The 16,115-nt window shown below is 42.1% G+C and overlaps 1 protein-coding gene across 5 annotated transcripts in view; it reads left to right on the top strand.

Moving 5' to 3' along the window:
- The window catches only part of GLI1 (GLI family zinc finger 1), a 132,270-nt gene that overhangs the window by 106,802 nt on the left and 9,353 nt on the right, over positions 1-16,115 (top strand). For 4 of the 5 annotated variants that reach the window (XM_039368158.1, XM_039368155.1, XM_039368156.1 and 1 more), the window contains 7 exons: positions 2,237-2,418; positions 3,369-3,467; positions 6,049-6,244; positions 7,274-7,421; positions 7,740-7,847; positions 9,324-9,464; positions 10,809-10,958. In XM_039368158.1, the coding sequence (XP_039224092.1) occupies positions 2,322-2,418; positions 3,369-3,467; positions 6,049-6,244; positions 7,274-7,421; positions 7,740-7,847; positions 9,324-9,464; positions 10,809-10,958 (939 nt within the window). In that variant the 5' untranslated portion in view covers positions 2,237-2,321. The remainder of the gene's footprint in view (positions 1-2,236; positions 2,419-3,368; positions 3,468-6,048; positions 6,245-7,273; positions 7,422-7,739; positions 7,848-9,323; positions 9,465-10,808; positions 10,959-16,115) is intronic. The other variant, XM_039368159.1, reaches the window with a different exon arrangement.

Genomic DNA, 16,115 nt, shown 5'->3' with positions numbered 1-16,115 from the left:
TGCAGGGCCAGAGCTGGCTTGGCTGGTGCTTTGCGAGCCACGGGGCCGACTCTCCATGGCAGGGCAGCAGTGCTGGCAGGGCGGCTATGGGCGGGGGCGTGGTGGGCAGTTGACCTTCCATGGGCTGTGCCAGCTGGTGGTCTACGCAGTGCTGACCTGCGCTGCCACCACCTCACCCTGCGCTCCTACATGGCCGTCCTGGAGCGCCTGGCTCACAACACCTGCCTCCGCCGCCCACCCCTGCGCAATCCAGCCATGTAGATTTTTGGACAAGTGAGAAATCGAGATTGAATGTTGATACTCTAGCTGCAGCACTTGCCGTAAAATTCAATATGAAGGATATTTCTTGTTCAGATATTTCCAATATATTGTTAGAAGATGATACATTGACAAAAAATATTCATTCAATGGAAAAGTACTCATTTAAATAATTAATAGGCATGTAAGCATAATTACAATATAAAATGTTATTGTTACAAATGGTTTTTATTATGCATTTATCATATTATAGTGTATTCTGTATTATTGTTGCAATAAATACAATGTTTCTTTTATTTACGATATTTTTTTCTTCAATTTATTCGTGTCCTCCTTTTTGTTGTAAAAAAGTTGGTCACCTTACCTTTTATGACTTGTGGACTTCAACTCCCAGAATTCCTCAGCCAGGCACGCTGGCTGAAGAATTGTGGGAGTTGGTCCACAAGTCATAAAAGGCCAAGTTTGAAGAGCCCTGTCTTAGGCAATGGAAAGGTGGTTCTATTTGGAGATTAATAAAGTACATAAATCTTTACAGAAGCCCAGCAATACCAGCAAAGGCAAACTGGGCAATACGTTATTGTGCCAGCATGTGGCACAAGGTTGCCACCCATGGTTTGCTAAAGATGCAAAACTTAAATTTGTGACTCTTATGAGGCTGGACTGGGCAAAAAGCAAACATAAATGCGTACAAGTGGCATTCAACTTACAGCAGTTTGTTTAGTGTCCGTTTAAAGTTACAATGACACTAAAAAAAATTGACTTATGGCCATTTTTCACACAACCATTGCGGCATTGCCATGGTCACATGATCAAAATTCAGATACCTGGCAACAAACTCATATTTATGATGGTTGTAGTTTCCTGGGGGGGGTCATGTGATCACCTTTTGCTACCTTCCGATAAGGAAAGTCAATGGGGAAGCCAGATTCACTTAACAACCATGTTACTAATTTAACAAGTGCAGTGATTCACTTAACAACTGTGGCAAGAAAGATCGTAAAATGAGGCCAAATTCACTTAACAAATATCTCACTTAGCAACAAAAAGTTTGGTCTCCATTGTGGTTGTAAGTCAAGGACTGCCTATATTAATAGTAAAACAGATTTCTGTTCAGAAGCCTCCTCAAACAATTGCTGTAGTTCTTCAATCCTTACTTCCCTAAAAATAAGGATCCTTCTAAATGAGGATTTTACAGTGAAACCATCTCGATCCTCTCACAGAATGTTGCAGAGGGCAAAATCTGGACTGTGTTATCTTCTGTTGGGAATGCTTCTGTATTTATCCCTTACTTCTTCCTTTTAAACCTTACTACGGAGCTGTCCATGAGGTAATTATCTAAGTGAGCTTCAAGCCTGAATAAGGGTTTGAATCTAAGGTCTCAGTCTGACTTCCTAACCCAGTGGTGGCGAACCTATGGCACGGGTGCCAGAGGCGGCACTCAGAGCCCTCTCTGTAGGCACGCACGCTGTTGCCCCAGTCCTAGGCCTTCAGCTGGGTTTTATAAAACCTTTTCACTTTAGGCCTCTGCCGCCATGTGCAAAAAAAAAAAAAAAGGTTCAATCAATCAGTCAATTTTAACTTCTTGCGGGGAAAAAAAAGATCTTGCAAAGTTGGAATTGATTGATTGAACTTTTTAGTCCCACCCAGTCTGCCGTTACCACCGCAGCCACGCCTACCCAATGGGCCATGCCCACCCAATGGGCCACACCCACCCGGCACCCTACGATGCATAAGTGGGTTTTGGGTTGCAGTTTGGGCACTCGGTCTCTAAAAGTTTCGCCATCACTGTCTTAACCAATACATCACAATGTCTTTCTCTCCCTGACACTGCCACAAACCAAGTATCCTTTCAGACGGACGCTTAGGTGGATTGATCTTGAGCTGATTGCAGAATAAATCAGAAATAAACTTACAAATACTTCATCACATAAATGCTTTTGCTCTTCCCGCGTATAATAACAAACTGTCTCTCTTGCAGATCTGGATCCTTCAAAAGAAGCAGTGCTAATTTTCGGCCCACCTTGCCAGATGTTCCTTTGACTGTGTTCGGCGTCTGACAAACTATGTTCAATCCGATGAACCCGCCAGTTAACAGCTACATGGAACACTGCTACCTTCGGCCTCTCCATGGGCAAGGGCAACCTAGTGCCATGGTAGAAGGTCAGTGTGACTGAAAGAGCCTGACTTCGGAGAGTGCCTATAACATCCTGTTTCGGAGGGATTTCCAGATTTCTTAAGGGCTCTTTCCATGTCAGTTTGCCTTAAGAGTCTTTGCAAGCTTGCTGTGGAAACCTATTTGCAGAGCTTTTGTGGTGAGGTTCACTTCAAGTTGGATGCTAACCAAATCTATAGACTTCCTTAATGCTTTATAAGCCTAAAGTAGTGCTATGTGTCCCAGCATATACCAGATATATCTCACTGAGGGTAGCCTGACAAGAAAGAACTTATATTAGAGGTAATTTAGATCTTGCTGATGGTGATGTTGTGGCTGTGGAAAGAGATTGCAAGCGTTTGTTTGTGCCAGGATTAGAAGCAAATGCAAAAGACCATGTCATAATTTTTGTCTTTAGCAGGTGAATGTTACTGTTCGTGCAAGACAAAATGTCATCCTACACACAAGGAAGGGGGTATCAGAAGTAGGGGGGGAAAACTTTTAGGGAAATAAACCTCAGAGATAATTCCTGTATCCTCAACTCCATACCAAAAACAGCCTAGTGGGGATTAAGGAAACTCAATTGCCCCTTCTGGATTATAAAGGAAGATAGAGCTGTGGGGTAGAGAAATATAGAATTAGCGAAGTAAAATGAAATGGAACAAAATTACATTCTATATTGCAACAGTTTGTGGTGCATCTGGCTTGCTAATTATAATAGCTAAATGGGATTGCTATGTTCAGAAGTAGAGCAAAAAGCCAATTTTATGCCCCATTTGTAAATTCCTAAATGCATTTATCCTGATGGAAATAGATTTGCAAACTAAATGGTCTTTGGTTTTAAGTAGCAGGCCATTTCTGTGATGTCTCAGTTTCCATGCTTCTGTCTACTTGGCTCACCCTTGTATCTCTTTTCCTCCATATCTATGGCTTGCTTTGTTTTGCCTCCCCTTCATAGGCATCAGTGATTTACCATACTATCACCAAACCAACTCAGTGGGGAATCACCACACCTACGGATTGGTACCTGGAGGTGAACATCCTTCTCATACTGGTGGTAAGTTTTTTAGGGGACTGTGGAAAATGGGAATCTTTAGCAGACATAGATTATGAAACGATCAGCCAAGGATATTATATCCTCTTCCCAACAATAATAATTCTATCTAAGGCACCCCTTTCGGTCCAGTCCATTTAATTTCCATATTGATGTGGGAGGTGAGTTTCCTAGTAGATGAACTGCTACCTTCTTGGCCTTTACCGTTTCTGGGATGCCTCTAAAATGCCCCCTTGACACCCTGCATAAAGGAGGAGGTCTCTCCAATGTAACTCCTCTTTGAAGAATTTTCTGCAGGAACTTTGGAGAAGTGTCTACCTGCCCGGGAAGTCATTTGAGTAGCAAGCATGTGAATTGTTCCACGTGACAAATTAGACAATTAATGGTCTTTTTTTTATCCCCCTCTGCTTTTTCTTTTGCTTTATGAATTATTTCGATGGCAAAATCATGTAGTATTATAATTACTTTAAATATGACCCAGTGAAATAAACAACCATATTAGTGATCTAAAATAAAGCTTTGAATCATAATAATTGTGAAAAAATAGGCAGACAAAACAGACAGATGAGAGAGAGAGAGAGAGAGAGAGAGAGAGAGAGAGAGAGAGAGAGAGAGAGAGAGAGAGAGAGACATTTTAATATCCAAAACTTAATTGAAAAATTCTTGGAAACATCTTGGCAGATCTTATACATTTATATTAAATAAGATACATTTATTTCCTTGTGAGAAATCCCTCAATTAGCAACTCAAGGCCCATAATAAGTAAAATCTTTGTGGTATAAATGATATTATTATATATTTATATTTTATTATGTAAAGCAATAATTTAAAAGTAAATAGTAGAATCAGTACAAAAGATATACCCTGTGGAGGTTTCTAAATTTAGAAATGTCAGCTTTTCAAGATGAATTTTAAAAATGAATGGAAAAAGGACCTTCACTTTATTTTGAAAACCTGAGATATGATTGTAGTGAGAGAATTCCGTCTGGTTATGGCTCAATAGAAACTCCGTCTAAGCCATGTGCTTTATATGCTGTTCCCTAAATAAAGACAGATTCTAGACTTTCATTTATCCAAACTTGAAGAAATTTCCAGGCAGGGAGTGTGATTTCTACTTACTGTTATTTCTTTTGCACAAGGACTCCCAGGTTGCCCAGTTTTGTGCTACAATCTGTACTATACGTTGCACTATCAATTAAGTTTGGGCATTCATTTAATCATCATTCTTTATAATACTATTTTTATTATTGTTTTATTATATATATTCTTATTTATTTTTAGATCCTATGATATTCACTGTTTTTCTGCTGCATGTGTAGGTGTATGTAACAATTCTACTATTAGTTATTTTACCATACCTGGCCCTATGACTGTAATAAATTGATTTCATTGAACTCAGTCAGTACTCCTTCAGATTTTGGACCAAGGATTCAAAAGTTTTTCCTCAGAAGGCTTCACAATGCTTTGGAGACTGAAATCGAGAACAGAGGCCTTGTAAATGCCACAGCTTCCATCAGCTATTGCCAAGGATGGGAGCTATAATCCTGGCACATCCAAAGGGTTTTAGGTTTCCCATCCCATCTCAGGAAACGAGACATACGGAGAAATACATTTTCATATTTATTCATGTTTTTTTTCTTATTTGTTTGTCAGCTTTATATCTTACCTTTCTTTCAGGAACTCAAGGAAACATACAGGTAGTTCTCGACTTATAATCGTTTGTTTAGTAATCATTCAAAGTTACAACAGCACCGAAAAAGCGACTTGTAACCGGTTTTCTCATGCCCATTGCCTCAGTCCCATGGTCATGTGATCAAAATTCAGATGGTCGACCATAGGCTTGGATTTATGACAGTTGCCCTGTCCCAGGATCATGTGACCATCGCTTGTAATCTTCCCAGCTGGCTTCTGACAAGCAAACTCAATAGGGGAAGCCAGATTTGTTTGACCGCATGATTCACTTAGCAACTGAAGCGATTCTCTTAACCACTGTGGCAAAAACGGTCATAAAATAGGATATAACTCACCTAACAGCTGTCTTCCTTAGCAACAGAAATGTTGGGCTCCTTTGTGGTCATAAGCCAAGGACTATTTATACATCCTTCTGCCTCTTCAAGGGCATTCTTGTTGCTAGGTTGGGCTGAGAGAGAGAGAAACCCAAAGTTCCTTAGGGAGCTTCCATGGCTGAAGATAAACTTGAACCTAGATCTCTTTAATCCAGGAGTAGGCAACTGTGAAGTCCACGAGTCATAAAAGAGCCAAGGTTGCCTACCCCTGCTTTAGTCCTACACCAACCCTTTAACCACTACATCACATTGGTGCAATCATGATTTAAGTCTTGGGATCACACACCGAATCTCTCTTCCCAAATAGAATCAGTTATTCTTTCTTGGCAAAATTATATCCCTGGGATCTAGTTCATGCTTAGCGGGCTGAAGGGCGGAGGGCCAATTCTTGGCCTTTCCAATAAAGATTAGGAGAGAATCCTGCTTGAAACTAGAGACGACCATTGTCAATTCATACTAACCGTCCTGGGGTAGATGGTCTCATTGGCGTTTCCTTTGTTCTTCCTCTGTTTCCCCAGGTAGCCGTTTTTCTACACCCCGGAGCACAGCAAAGCTGACCAAAAAGCGGGCCCTGTCCATCTCGCCACTCTCAGATGCCAGCATTGATCTGCAAACTGTCATTCGCACCTCACCCAATTCTCTGGTGGCTTACATCAACTCTCGCTGTGCTTCGGTTGGGGGTTCCTATGGGCACCTCTCCATTGGTGCTGTCAGGTAGACATGTTATTCAGGTAGACAGCCTTCAGAGACTGCAACACCAATTGCTGACTTGTATAGGAAGTCAAAGCCCTCTTAGTTTAATATAGAACTTACACTTATTATGCAGAAAGATTCACGTCTTTCCAAAGTGACACCAACTAGGTGCCCTACTAGAGCCACTCTGAAGCAGATTCAAGCCAAGATGGATCATTTGACCTTTGTTGAAAACCCCATCCCAGACCCAAAACTCATTACATGGAGAAAGTTTCCACAGAAATGGGCAAGCAGCTAGGACTGACCAAGGTCAATTTCCCAATCCTTTAGACTGGACTGAGTTTCTAATCCATGTTTTCAAAACAATGGCTATGGCAGGGGGACGGACTATCATTGCTTTCCAGTAGGCAGACAGGCACAGAAAACGAGAGACAAGGAAAAGAAGAAGACAGAGTATATGTAAATTACAATGAATGTATCATAAGATTGCTTCTTAAAGAAGACTAAAAACACTGAAAAAACAAAAACATAAATAATAAAAACCAGAAGAGCAGCAGAAATATAATCAGAGGATAAGTCTGCTGAGTGTGAGATAAATTAGACGGAAACAAAAAGGCTTAGAAAAAAATAATATAGACAGAAAAAAAATTGTTGTCATACACTAGCAAAATTTGTTAATAGCTCTAAGGCTTATGATGAGAAGAACTGGAAATTTATCTTGCTTTAAAGAAGAAAAAGGCCCGTAATAATAGCAATACTACTTAGACTGATAGACCGCTTCATAGGGCTTCACAGCCCAACAAGCTGGATGTTCATTTTACCAAACTCAAAAGGATGGATGGCTGAGTCAACCTTGAGCATTCTAACCACTGCACCACCCCAGCGCAAAGTCCCAGGAAGTTACTTCCCCCCCCCCCGCCCCAACACACACAACACATTCATCCTTTTAGTTGCACTGCTGTGAAAGACGCAGCCCTTGTTACAAGTTTCTAAAACTTGGCAAATGAATTCTTGTGAGGCAAGTTCTCATGCTTTTTCTCATCCCTACAGCCCTTCACTTGGGTTCCAGAAACCTCAAGGCATGTCCTTTGGCCACAACCCCACAACAGTCCCCTGTGGGTCTCATGAACACGTGACTAGCCGGCCAGGGGTGATGCACCATATGCCACCCCCTCGTGGGATGCTGAAGCACTGCCAGGTAAGGGGGTGCCCATCCAGCCCTTTGCAACCTGTCACCCTAAAACAGGCAGATATCTTATGCCCTGAAGACAGTAACATCTAACTTGTTTTGTGGAATACCGAGACCTTCAGAGAAGAGGACAGAAAAACCTGCCATTACCAATACTTAAATTCCTAGGGATGCCCTATGACCCTTGGTAGGCTTAGAAACATCTGTTGAATGAGTTTGGGAGAGGAAGATGGGGGGCTGCGGAGACTAGAGGGACAGTGTTCGGGGCTGGGGATATAGTTGGAGGGGGTGCCATCACCTGGAGCTCTCGCCATCTCTCTCCCACAGCTGAAGTCAGAGTCCAGCCTGGGCAGCCCGCTGGATGCCCTGAGCACCAAGTGCCTGGAGGAGTGCTCGGAGGGTGACATTTCCAGCCCTGCCTCTACGGGGACACAGGTAACAGCAGGCCTCAGCAACGTGCTCTCAGGCCCACAGATGCACCCCCTTTCCCCACCCATAGCCTGGGGATTGGCTCATGGAGTTGAAATGGAGGAAGAGAATGACCAGAGACAGATCTCTCTCTCAGAGACAGTGTTACAACTGTGTTGGTTTGATTTTTTTTCCCCTGAGCATCCATAGCTCACAGAGGCTAGATTAATCATAGTAGGGTTATCAGCACTGTTTTTACTTGTTTAATAGTGGAGAGATGAGCCACTCTGCACATGAGAAAAGGCTACATGTGCACCAAAATTACAAAGCACAGCCTTCCTTATAGTACTTAGCATTTAGCACTTAGCACTTAGACTTCTATACCGCTTCACGGTGCTTTACAGCCCTCTCTGAGCAGTTTACAGAGTCAGCCTACTGTCCCCAACAATCTGGGTTCTCATTTTACTGACCTCGGAAGGATGGAAAGGCTGAGTCAACCTTGAGTCGTTCAGAATCGAACTCCTGGCAGCCAATGGTCAGCAGAATTAGCCTGCAGTACTGCATTCTAACCACTGCACCACCACAGGAGTTTGGGGAAATTTCTAATGTTTGGGATTCTTGCATGTGTCAATAAGAAAGTCAAAAATATTACAGATAAAAACATAATGTGAGAAGGAGAGCAACAGTTCTACATGTGCAGATCATCCAGAGGAAGTGCCCTATAGGAAAAAAATCCCACCAGAAGTATCCATACGGGTTTCAGTAGTTGGTCAACTCTTGCCCTGGTTGGGGCATCTGTATCAGTGGTGCAGTTGCCATCAGGGACAGCCAGCAGAAGACATCCTGCAGTGACTGTTGCTATACTGTTATTTAGGACTGCAGTTAAATCAGCAGTGGCATGGCGAGAGATCAGTGCCTTAATCCAACTGTAAAAGAAACCCCATCCATGCAAGTGAGTTACATTTTCGCCCCGTTTATTCATTCATTGCGCTCACTGGCATCTCCTTAAATTAAATGCATCTTTTCCTGGGATTACCTGGTGCCGAAACACAAGGTGCCAAGATCTGGCTTCCTTAAGAGCTTGCTGTCACGTGCAACAGGCACGCCCACACAGGTTTCGGGTTGCCTTCTTCCCTTGAAATCCAGGTCTCTGCGCAACCCCATGAAATGCCTTAGAAGCCGTCTGATTCTGCAATTCAGCAGGCAACCATCATCCAGCTTTAGTCCCTGAGATGATCTGGACTGAATCAGAACCTTTTTACATACTAAACATGTGCTCCTCATTCGATGGCTCCTCATTCTGCCCCCAAATCCAAGCATTGTGTTCATATCAGCCATATGGCGGGTAAGAAGAGACCAAGATGATACTCAAGACCATGGAACCTTAGTTAGAGTGTAAGGTGGGGACAACTATCTGTCCTCTTTTGGTGAATTGCTGTGAAAGGAAATTTCTAGTGGATTTTCCCAGAGTATCTTTGAATGTGTATCTTACTTCCACCCCAGGACCCCTTACTAAGTGTGCTTGATCCACGAGATGAATTGGAGAAGGAAGATGGGAAGGTGGAAACTGAAGCAGTATATGAGACCAATTGCCACTGGGAAGGATGCACCAAAGAGTTTGACACTCAGGAACAGCTGGTGCATGTGAGTTGGCACTGTAACAAGTTTAAGTAAACTGGAAAAGCCAGTTATTTTACTCGAAATGCATCTCAGAAAGAGGCCTGTTTTACCATTACATAGTTTTCTGGCAAGAAGGCAGGATGAGTACAATGGTATCTTGGTACTCAACTACTTTGAAACTCATCAAACTTGGTACTCAATGCTTTTGATGCGAAAATTTTGCCCCAGTGCTCATTGTTTTTTGGGTACTCAATGCACAAGCTAGAACTTGTTGTTGTTGGCTGCCTTATGATTCACTGCATTATTCCTCATGGGAAAAATTTGTTTGGTATTCGTCATTTTGGGTACTCCTTGTGCCTCCTGGAACCAATTAACAATGAGTACTGAGGTACCACTGTATTAACAATCAGTAATAGTAGGGATTTCTGTTGGCAGTCCCGGCCTTCATATGGTTGTGACTACTGCAACATTTGTTTGCCTAAGAAAGTGACACCAAAGTGGGTCACCTGGATCTGCAGCATAGGGATAAATGGTTTTTAGCTGGGGAATTATGATGAAGGCATTAAGGATATTCACAAAATTACAGTATACTTAGTACACCAATTTATGTTTACAGTGTGAGTTGGCCTTGTGTTATGTTCCTCATCTCTGAATAGAGGTTAAGTTAATTTAAGAGATGGTTAGAGATCCTAGAGATCTTTCATCTGATATGTGTGAAAAATTGTCACTTCTTTCTAGCTGCTAAGAATGCTATTTTTGTTAATACATAAGATCATACACGTTTGTCACATCTGCGCTCTTTATTTCCATTAAGACTTGCATGCAGTTGTGCCATTTTCCCCTCACAACAGTCCTACAAAATAGGCTAGATTAAGAAATATTTTACTTTCCCAAGGAGCTTCGTGGCTGAGCAGACCAACATTATGAGCCAGAAAGATGTCATGTCTAATATAATTTAAAAGCCAGACTTTTATCATTTTTTTATTAATTACCTTTCCTATAGTTCTGTAAGCAACATACCACAATGCAGCCAACAAGCCAAAAAGACAAAACAAAGAAATATTGTAAAATATCAAAACAAACATCCAGTACATTAACCCAGGAAGGGTGAATATATTACAGTAAAAGGAGTCGACCATAAGAATCATAGTGATATGTGTAACAAACGCTACTGAAATATTGTAGTATATGTGTGTAAAGCATTTTTTTTTTAACAATTTAATTTAATCTCCCCAATTTGCAGTCCTACCTACAGCGGATGGAATCCGAAACAACTTTTCCTGTTTCTCCTAAAGTCGGGTGAATTCTGAAGTAGTTGCTGCCTTTTAATTCTGGTCTCTGAGCTTCTTTTTCTCTCTGACATTGCAGCATATTAACAACGAGCATATCCACGGAGAGAAGAAGGAATTTGTGTGCCACTGGCACGACTGCTCACGGGAACAACGACCCTTCAAAGCTCAGTACATGCTGGTCGTCCACATGAGGCGCCATACAGGAGAAAAGCCTCATAAGTGCACAGTAAGTAGGGCACAAACAGCTGGCATTTGAGCTACCTAAAAAGAGAGTCAGCGTTGTCTAGAGCAGTGATGGCAAACCTTTTAAAGATCAAGTGCCCAAAAACTGCTCCCTGCTCCCTGCCGCACCCCTGCTCTGCCCCCCCATCCCCCACCCCGCCTGCCCACAGGACCACTCACCTACAGGGCCCGCTGAAGATCGCCCAGGCACCCCAGCAGCACTATGGCAGCCACACCCTCTGTCCGCGCCCTGCAGCATCAACTGCATGATGGGGTGTGAGGACAGAGTCTTGTCTACGCTGCCTGGCTGCCATATCCTTAGCTGCACTGGGCCATGCTCAGTGGTGACTCTCCTTCAGGGGGGCTGCTGGAGAGGAGGGGGTCATGGGGGGAGGCAAGTCTGGGGCAATGGCACATGTGCCCACAGAGAGGGCTCCGAGTGCCGCCTCTGGCACCCGTGCCATAGGTTTGCCATCACTGGTCTAGAGCCATGGGCATTGCAACAAGGGCAAGGGAGGCAGGCAGCCAATGTGCTTCATACTGTCATGACACAAATGCCACAATCTTTTGTACTTGCTTCAGGCATCAGGATAGGAATAGTAATAGTAATCAAGTTGGAAGGGACCATGGAGGTCATCTTGTCCAACCCCTTGCTCAGGCAGGAAACCCTATACCATTTCAGACAAATGACTGTCCAGTCCCTTCTTTAAAACTTCCAGTGTTGGAGCATTCACAGCCTCTGGAGGCAGGAGGCAGTACGTAAGTGATAAGACATCACTAAGCATGGATTGGCATTCTTATAGCCCTGTGGTTGGCTGCAGATCTGCTGATTAACAGAATAACAGAGCTGCAAAGGACCTTGGTGGTCTTCTAGTCCAACCCCCTACTCAGGCAGGAAAACTTATAGCATTTCAGATGAATAGTTGTCCAATATCTTCTTCAAAACCTCCAGCATTGGAGCACCCAAAACTTCTGGAGGCAAGGTGTGTCCACTGGTTAATTGTTCTGTCAGAAAATTTCTTCTTAGTTCTAGGTTGCTTCTCTGTTTGATTAGTTTCCATCCGTTGCTTCTTGTCCTGCCCTCAGGCACTTTGGAGAATAGCCTGACTCTCTATAATAATAATAATAATAATAATAATAATAATAATAATAATAATAATAATAATAATAATAATAATAATAATAAAAGATGCAAATACTGCAATAGCAAGTATAAGCACCAATTCACTGCAAGAAACAAACCAATTAATGTACAGCACAGCTGCAGTTATAACAGAATACCTGGGATGTAAAATCAACAAAAAAGAAAAACAAACAAACAGTGCACCACAAAAATGGAAGGTTAGACTAGAAAATAAGATCAGCAAGTTAAGATCACATGCAAGCAAGCTAGAACAGATGAAAGAAAAGAAGCTGAAGAACAAGAAGACCAAAGAATACCTAATCAAGAAATACCACTTAGAAACAAGGAAGATCAAGGAAGCACTGGAAATAATAAAGCAACAAATAACAGCTATAGCCAGGAAAATCAGTAGATATGAAGCTCGAATTGCAAACTATAGGCAGAACCTCCAATTTCAATCCAATCAGAAACGTTTCTACCAATCCATCAATGGAGAAACTGCAAGGAATCAGTCAGTACCTGACAAGGAAGAAACAGTGCAGTTCTGGAAGCAGATATGGGATAACCCAAAGAAATACAACAAGGATGCGGCTTGGTTAAAAGAGGTGGATGCAAATAAAACAGAAGTTGAAATGAAAGAACTAGTAATAACAACAAAAATGGTAGAAAAAAGAGCAAAGAAAATCAAAAATTGGTCAGCACCAGGTGAAGATGAACTGCATGGGTTTTGGTTGAAACATCTAACTGTTATACACCCACTCATTGCCAAGCAATTCAACAATATACTACAAGGAGGAGAAATTGAAAAGTGGCTAACAACTGGGAAAACCTACCTAATAATGAAAAATCCAGCAAAAGGGGCAACACCAGGTAACTACAGGCCAATTACCTGCTTACCAACAACTTTCAAATTACTAACTGGTGTGGTAGCTGATGCAGTACAACAGCATCTAGTTGAAAACAATCTCTTTCCACCTGAGCAGAAAGGAAACCGCCCCAATAGCAGAGGAACAAAAGATCAACTCCTAATAGACAAAATGATCTTGGAAAACTGCAAGAGAAGGAAGACCAACCTGAATGTGGCATGGATTGACTACAAAAAGGCATTTGACTCTCTGCCACATGATTGGATAATCAAGTGCCTAGAAATAACAGGAGTCAGTAGAAACATCAGAAAATTTGTGCAAAGATCGATGGCACAATGGAAGACACAGTTGCAGATCAATGGTGAGAGCTGGGAGAGGTTAATATCAAGAGAGGAATATTTCAAGGAGATTCATTATCACCATTACTATTTGTTATTGCACTGTTTCCTCTGTCAACAATACTGAATAACTCAGGACATGGCTATCAAACATCAAAAACATCTGCCAGACTATCCCACCTCCTTTACATGGATGATCTGAAGCTGTATGGAAAAACATCATCTGAAATAGAATCGCTGCTCAACACTGTCCGTATATATAGCCAAGATATTGTAATGGAGTTTGGCTTGGACAAATGTGCCACACTTACTATCAAACAAGGAAAAATAGTGAAAACTGAAGGAATCAAGATGCCCCACGAAAATAACATTAAGAGTCTGGATGAGGAAGAGTACTACAAATACTTGGGTATCCTTCAAGCTGACAACATCAAGCACACTGAAGTCAAGAAAAAGATTAGAGGTGAATACATCAAGAGAGTGAAGAAGATCTTAAAGTCCAAACTCAATGGAGGAAATACCATAAAGGCAATCAACACCTGGGCAATCCCAGTCATTAGGTACACAGCTGGAATAGTGGACTGGACTCAAGCAGAACTAAAAGCAATGGATAGGCAGACCAGAAAAATAATGACAATGAATCATGCCCTTCATCCACGCAGTGACATTGATAGACTTTATCTACCAAGGCAAATAGGTGGGCGTGGAATGCTACAAGTACATCAGATGGTTGAAGAAGAAAAAATGGCTTTGGAAGAATATCTGAAGAACAATGATGAAGATGCACTGAAATTAGTATATCAGGAAGGCTTACTAACTACTGGAGAGACCAAACTGGCCTACAAGAAAGACCAAATGAAGAACAGAATAGAGGCATGGGAAGACAAAGCACTACATGGCCAATACATTAAAAAAATAGCTGGGAAAGCAGATAATAATAAAACCTGGCAATGGCTAAGAGCAGGAAAATTGAAGAAAGAGACCGAGGGACTAATTCTGGCTGCACAAGACCAAGCCTTAAGGACAAATGCATACAAAGTCAAAATTGAGAAGACAGCAACAGACAGTAAGTGCCGCCTATGCAAAGAAGCTGAAGAAACAGTGGACCACTTGGTAAGCTGTTGCAAGAAGATTGCACAGACTGATTACAAGCAGCGGCATGACAAAGTAGCAACAATGGTGCATTGGAGGATCTGCAAAAAATATCATTTGCCTGTAAGCAAAAACTGGTGGGATCATAAAATAGAGAAAGTCATAGAAAATGATAAAATTAAACTGCTCTGGGACTTCAGAATTCAAACAGACAAGCACCTGCAACATAACACCCCAGACTTAACAATTGTCGATAAGAAAGACAAAAAAGTCTGGATAGTGGACGTGGCAGTGCCTGGAGATAGCAGAATAGAAGAGAAAGAACTGGAGAAGATAACAAAATACAAAGACCTACAAATAGAAATAGAAAGACTGTGGCAAAAGCAAGCAAGGGTAGTACCAATAGTCATAGGCTCCTTGGGCGCAATCCCAAAACAACTGGAGCCCCACTTGAACACCATTGGCATTGACAAATTTGCTATTAGTCAATTGCAAAAGGCGGCCTTATTAGGAACTGCTTCCATCCTGCGACGATACCTGTAATACCATCAAACATCCACATCTGCCTATCCCAGGTCCTGGGTAAGGACTCGATAGGTAGACAAAATATCCCAGGTCCTGGGTAAGGACTCGATAGGTAGACAAAATACCAAATCCAGTCTGAACATCTGGCTGACTGTACGATGATTGAGAATAATAATAATAGTAGTAGTAGTAGTAGTAGTAGTAGTAGTAGTAGTAGTAGTAGTAGTAGTCCTGGGTAAGGACTCGATAGGTAGATTAGGGGCTCACTGGGAGGTAAATAATAATAATAATGATAAAGTTGGAAGGGACCTTGGAGGTCATCTAGTCCAAACTCCTGCTCAGGCAGGAAACCCTGTACCATTTTGGACAAATGGCTGTCCAGTCTCTTCTTAAAAACTTCCAGTGTTGGAGCATTCACCGCTTCTGGAATTAATTGTTCTGTCAGGAAATTTCTCCTTAGTTCTAGGTTGCTTCTCTGTTTGATTAGTTTCCATCCATTGCTTCTTGTCCTGCCTTTAGGTGTTTTGGAGAATAGCTTGACTCCCTTCTTTGTGGCAGCCCCTGAGATATTGGAACGCTGCTATCATGTCATCCCTCGTCCTTCTCTTCATTAGACATACCCAATTCCAGCAGCCTTTCCTTATATGTTTTAGCCTCCAGTCCCCTGATCATCTTTGTTGCTCTTCTCTGTACTCTTTCTAGACTCTCAACATCTTTTTTTATATCATGGTGACCAAAACTGGATGCAGTATTCCAAGAGTGGCCTTACCGAGGCATTGTAAAGTGGTATTAACACTTTACGTGATCTTGATTCTATCCCTCTGTTAATACAGCCTAGCATGGTGTTGGCTTTTTTGGCAGCTGCAGCACACTGCTGGCTCATATTTAAGTGATTGTCCACTAGGACTCCGAGATCCCTCTCACAGTTGCTACTATTGAGCAAGGCACTCCCTATACTATACCTGTACATTTGGTTTTTCTTGCCTAAATGTAGAACCTTACTTTTTTCACCATTGAATTTCATTTTGTTAGATAGCGCCTGATGATCAAGTCTGTCAAGATCCTTCTGTATCTTAAGCCTATCTTCTGGAGTGTTGGCTATTCCTGCCAGCTTAGTGTCGTCTGCAAATTTGATGAGTTCCCCATCTCTTCTCTGATCCAAATCATTGATGGAAATGTTGAAGAGCACTGGGCCCAGAACAGAGCCCTGGGGCACC

The sequence above is a fragment of the Crotalus tigris genome, unplaced genomic scaffold (assembly GCF_016545835.1).
Source record: "Crotalus tigris isolate CLP2741 ecotype Arizona unplaced genomic scaffold, ASM1654583v1 scf7180000020655.604591, whole genome shotgun sequence".
NCBI classification, from domain to species: domain Eukaryota; kingdom Metazoa; phylum Chordata; class Lepidosauria; order Squamata; family Viperidae; genus Crotalus; species Crotalus tigris.
The sequence above is the reverse complement of the archived record's forward strand: the minus strand, read 5'-3'. Positions and strand labels throughout refer to the sequence as shown.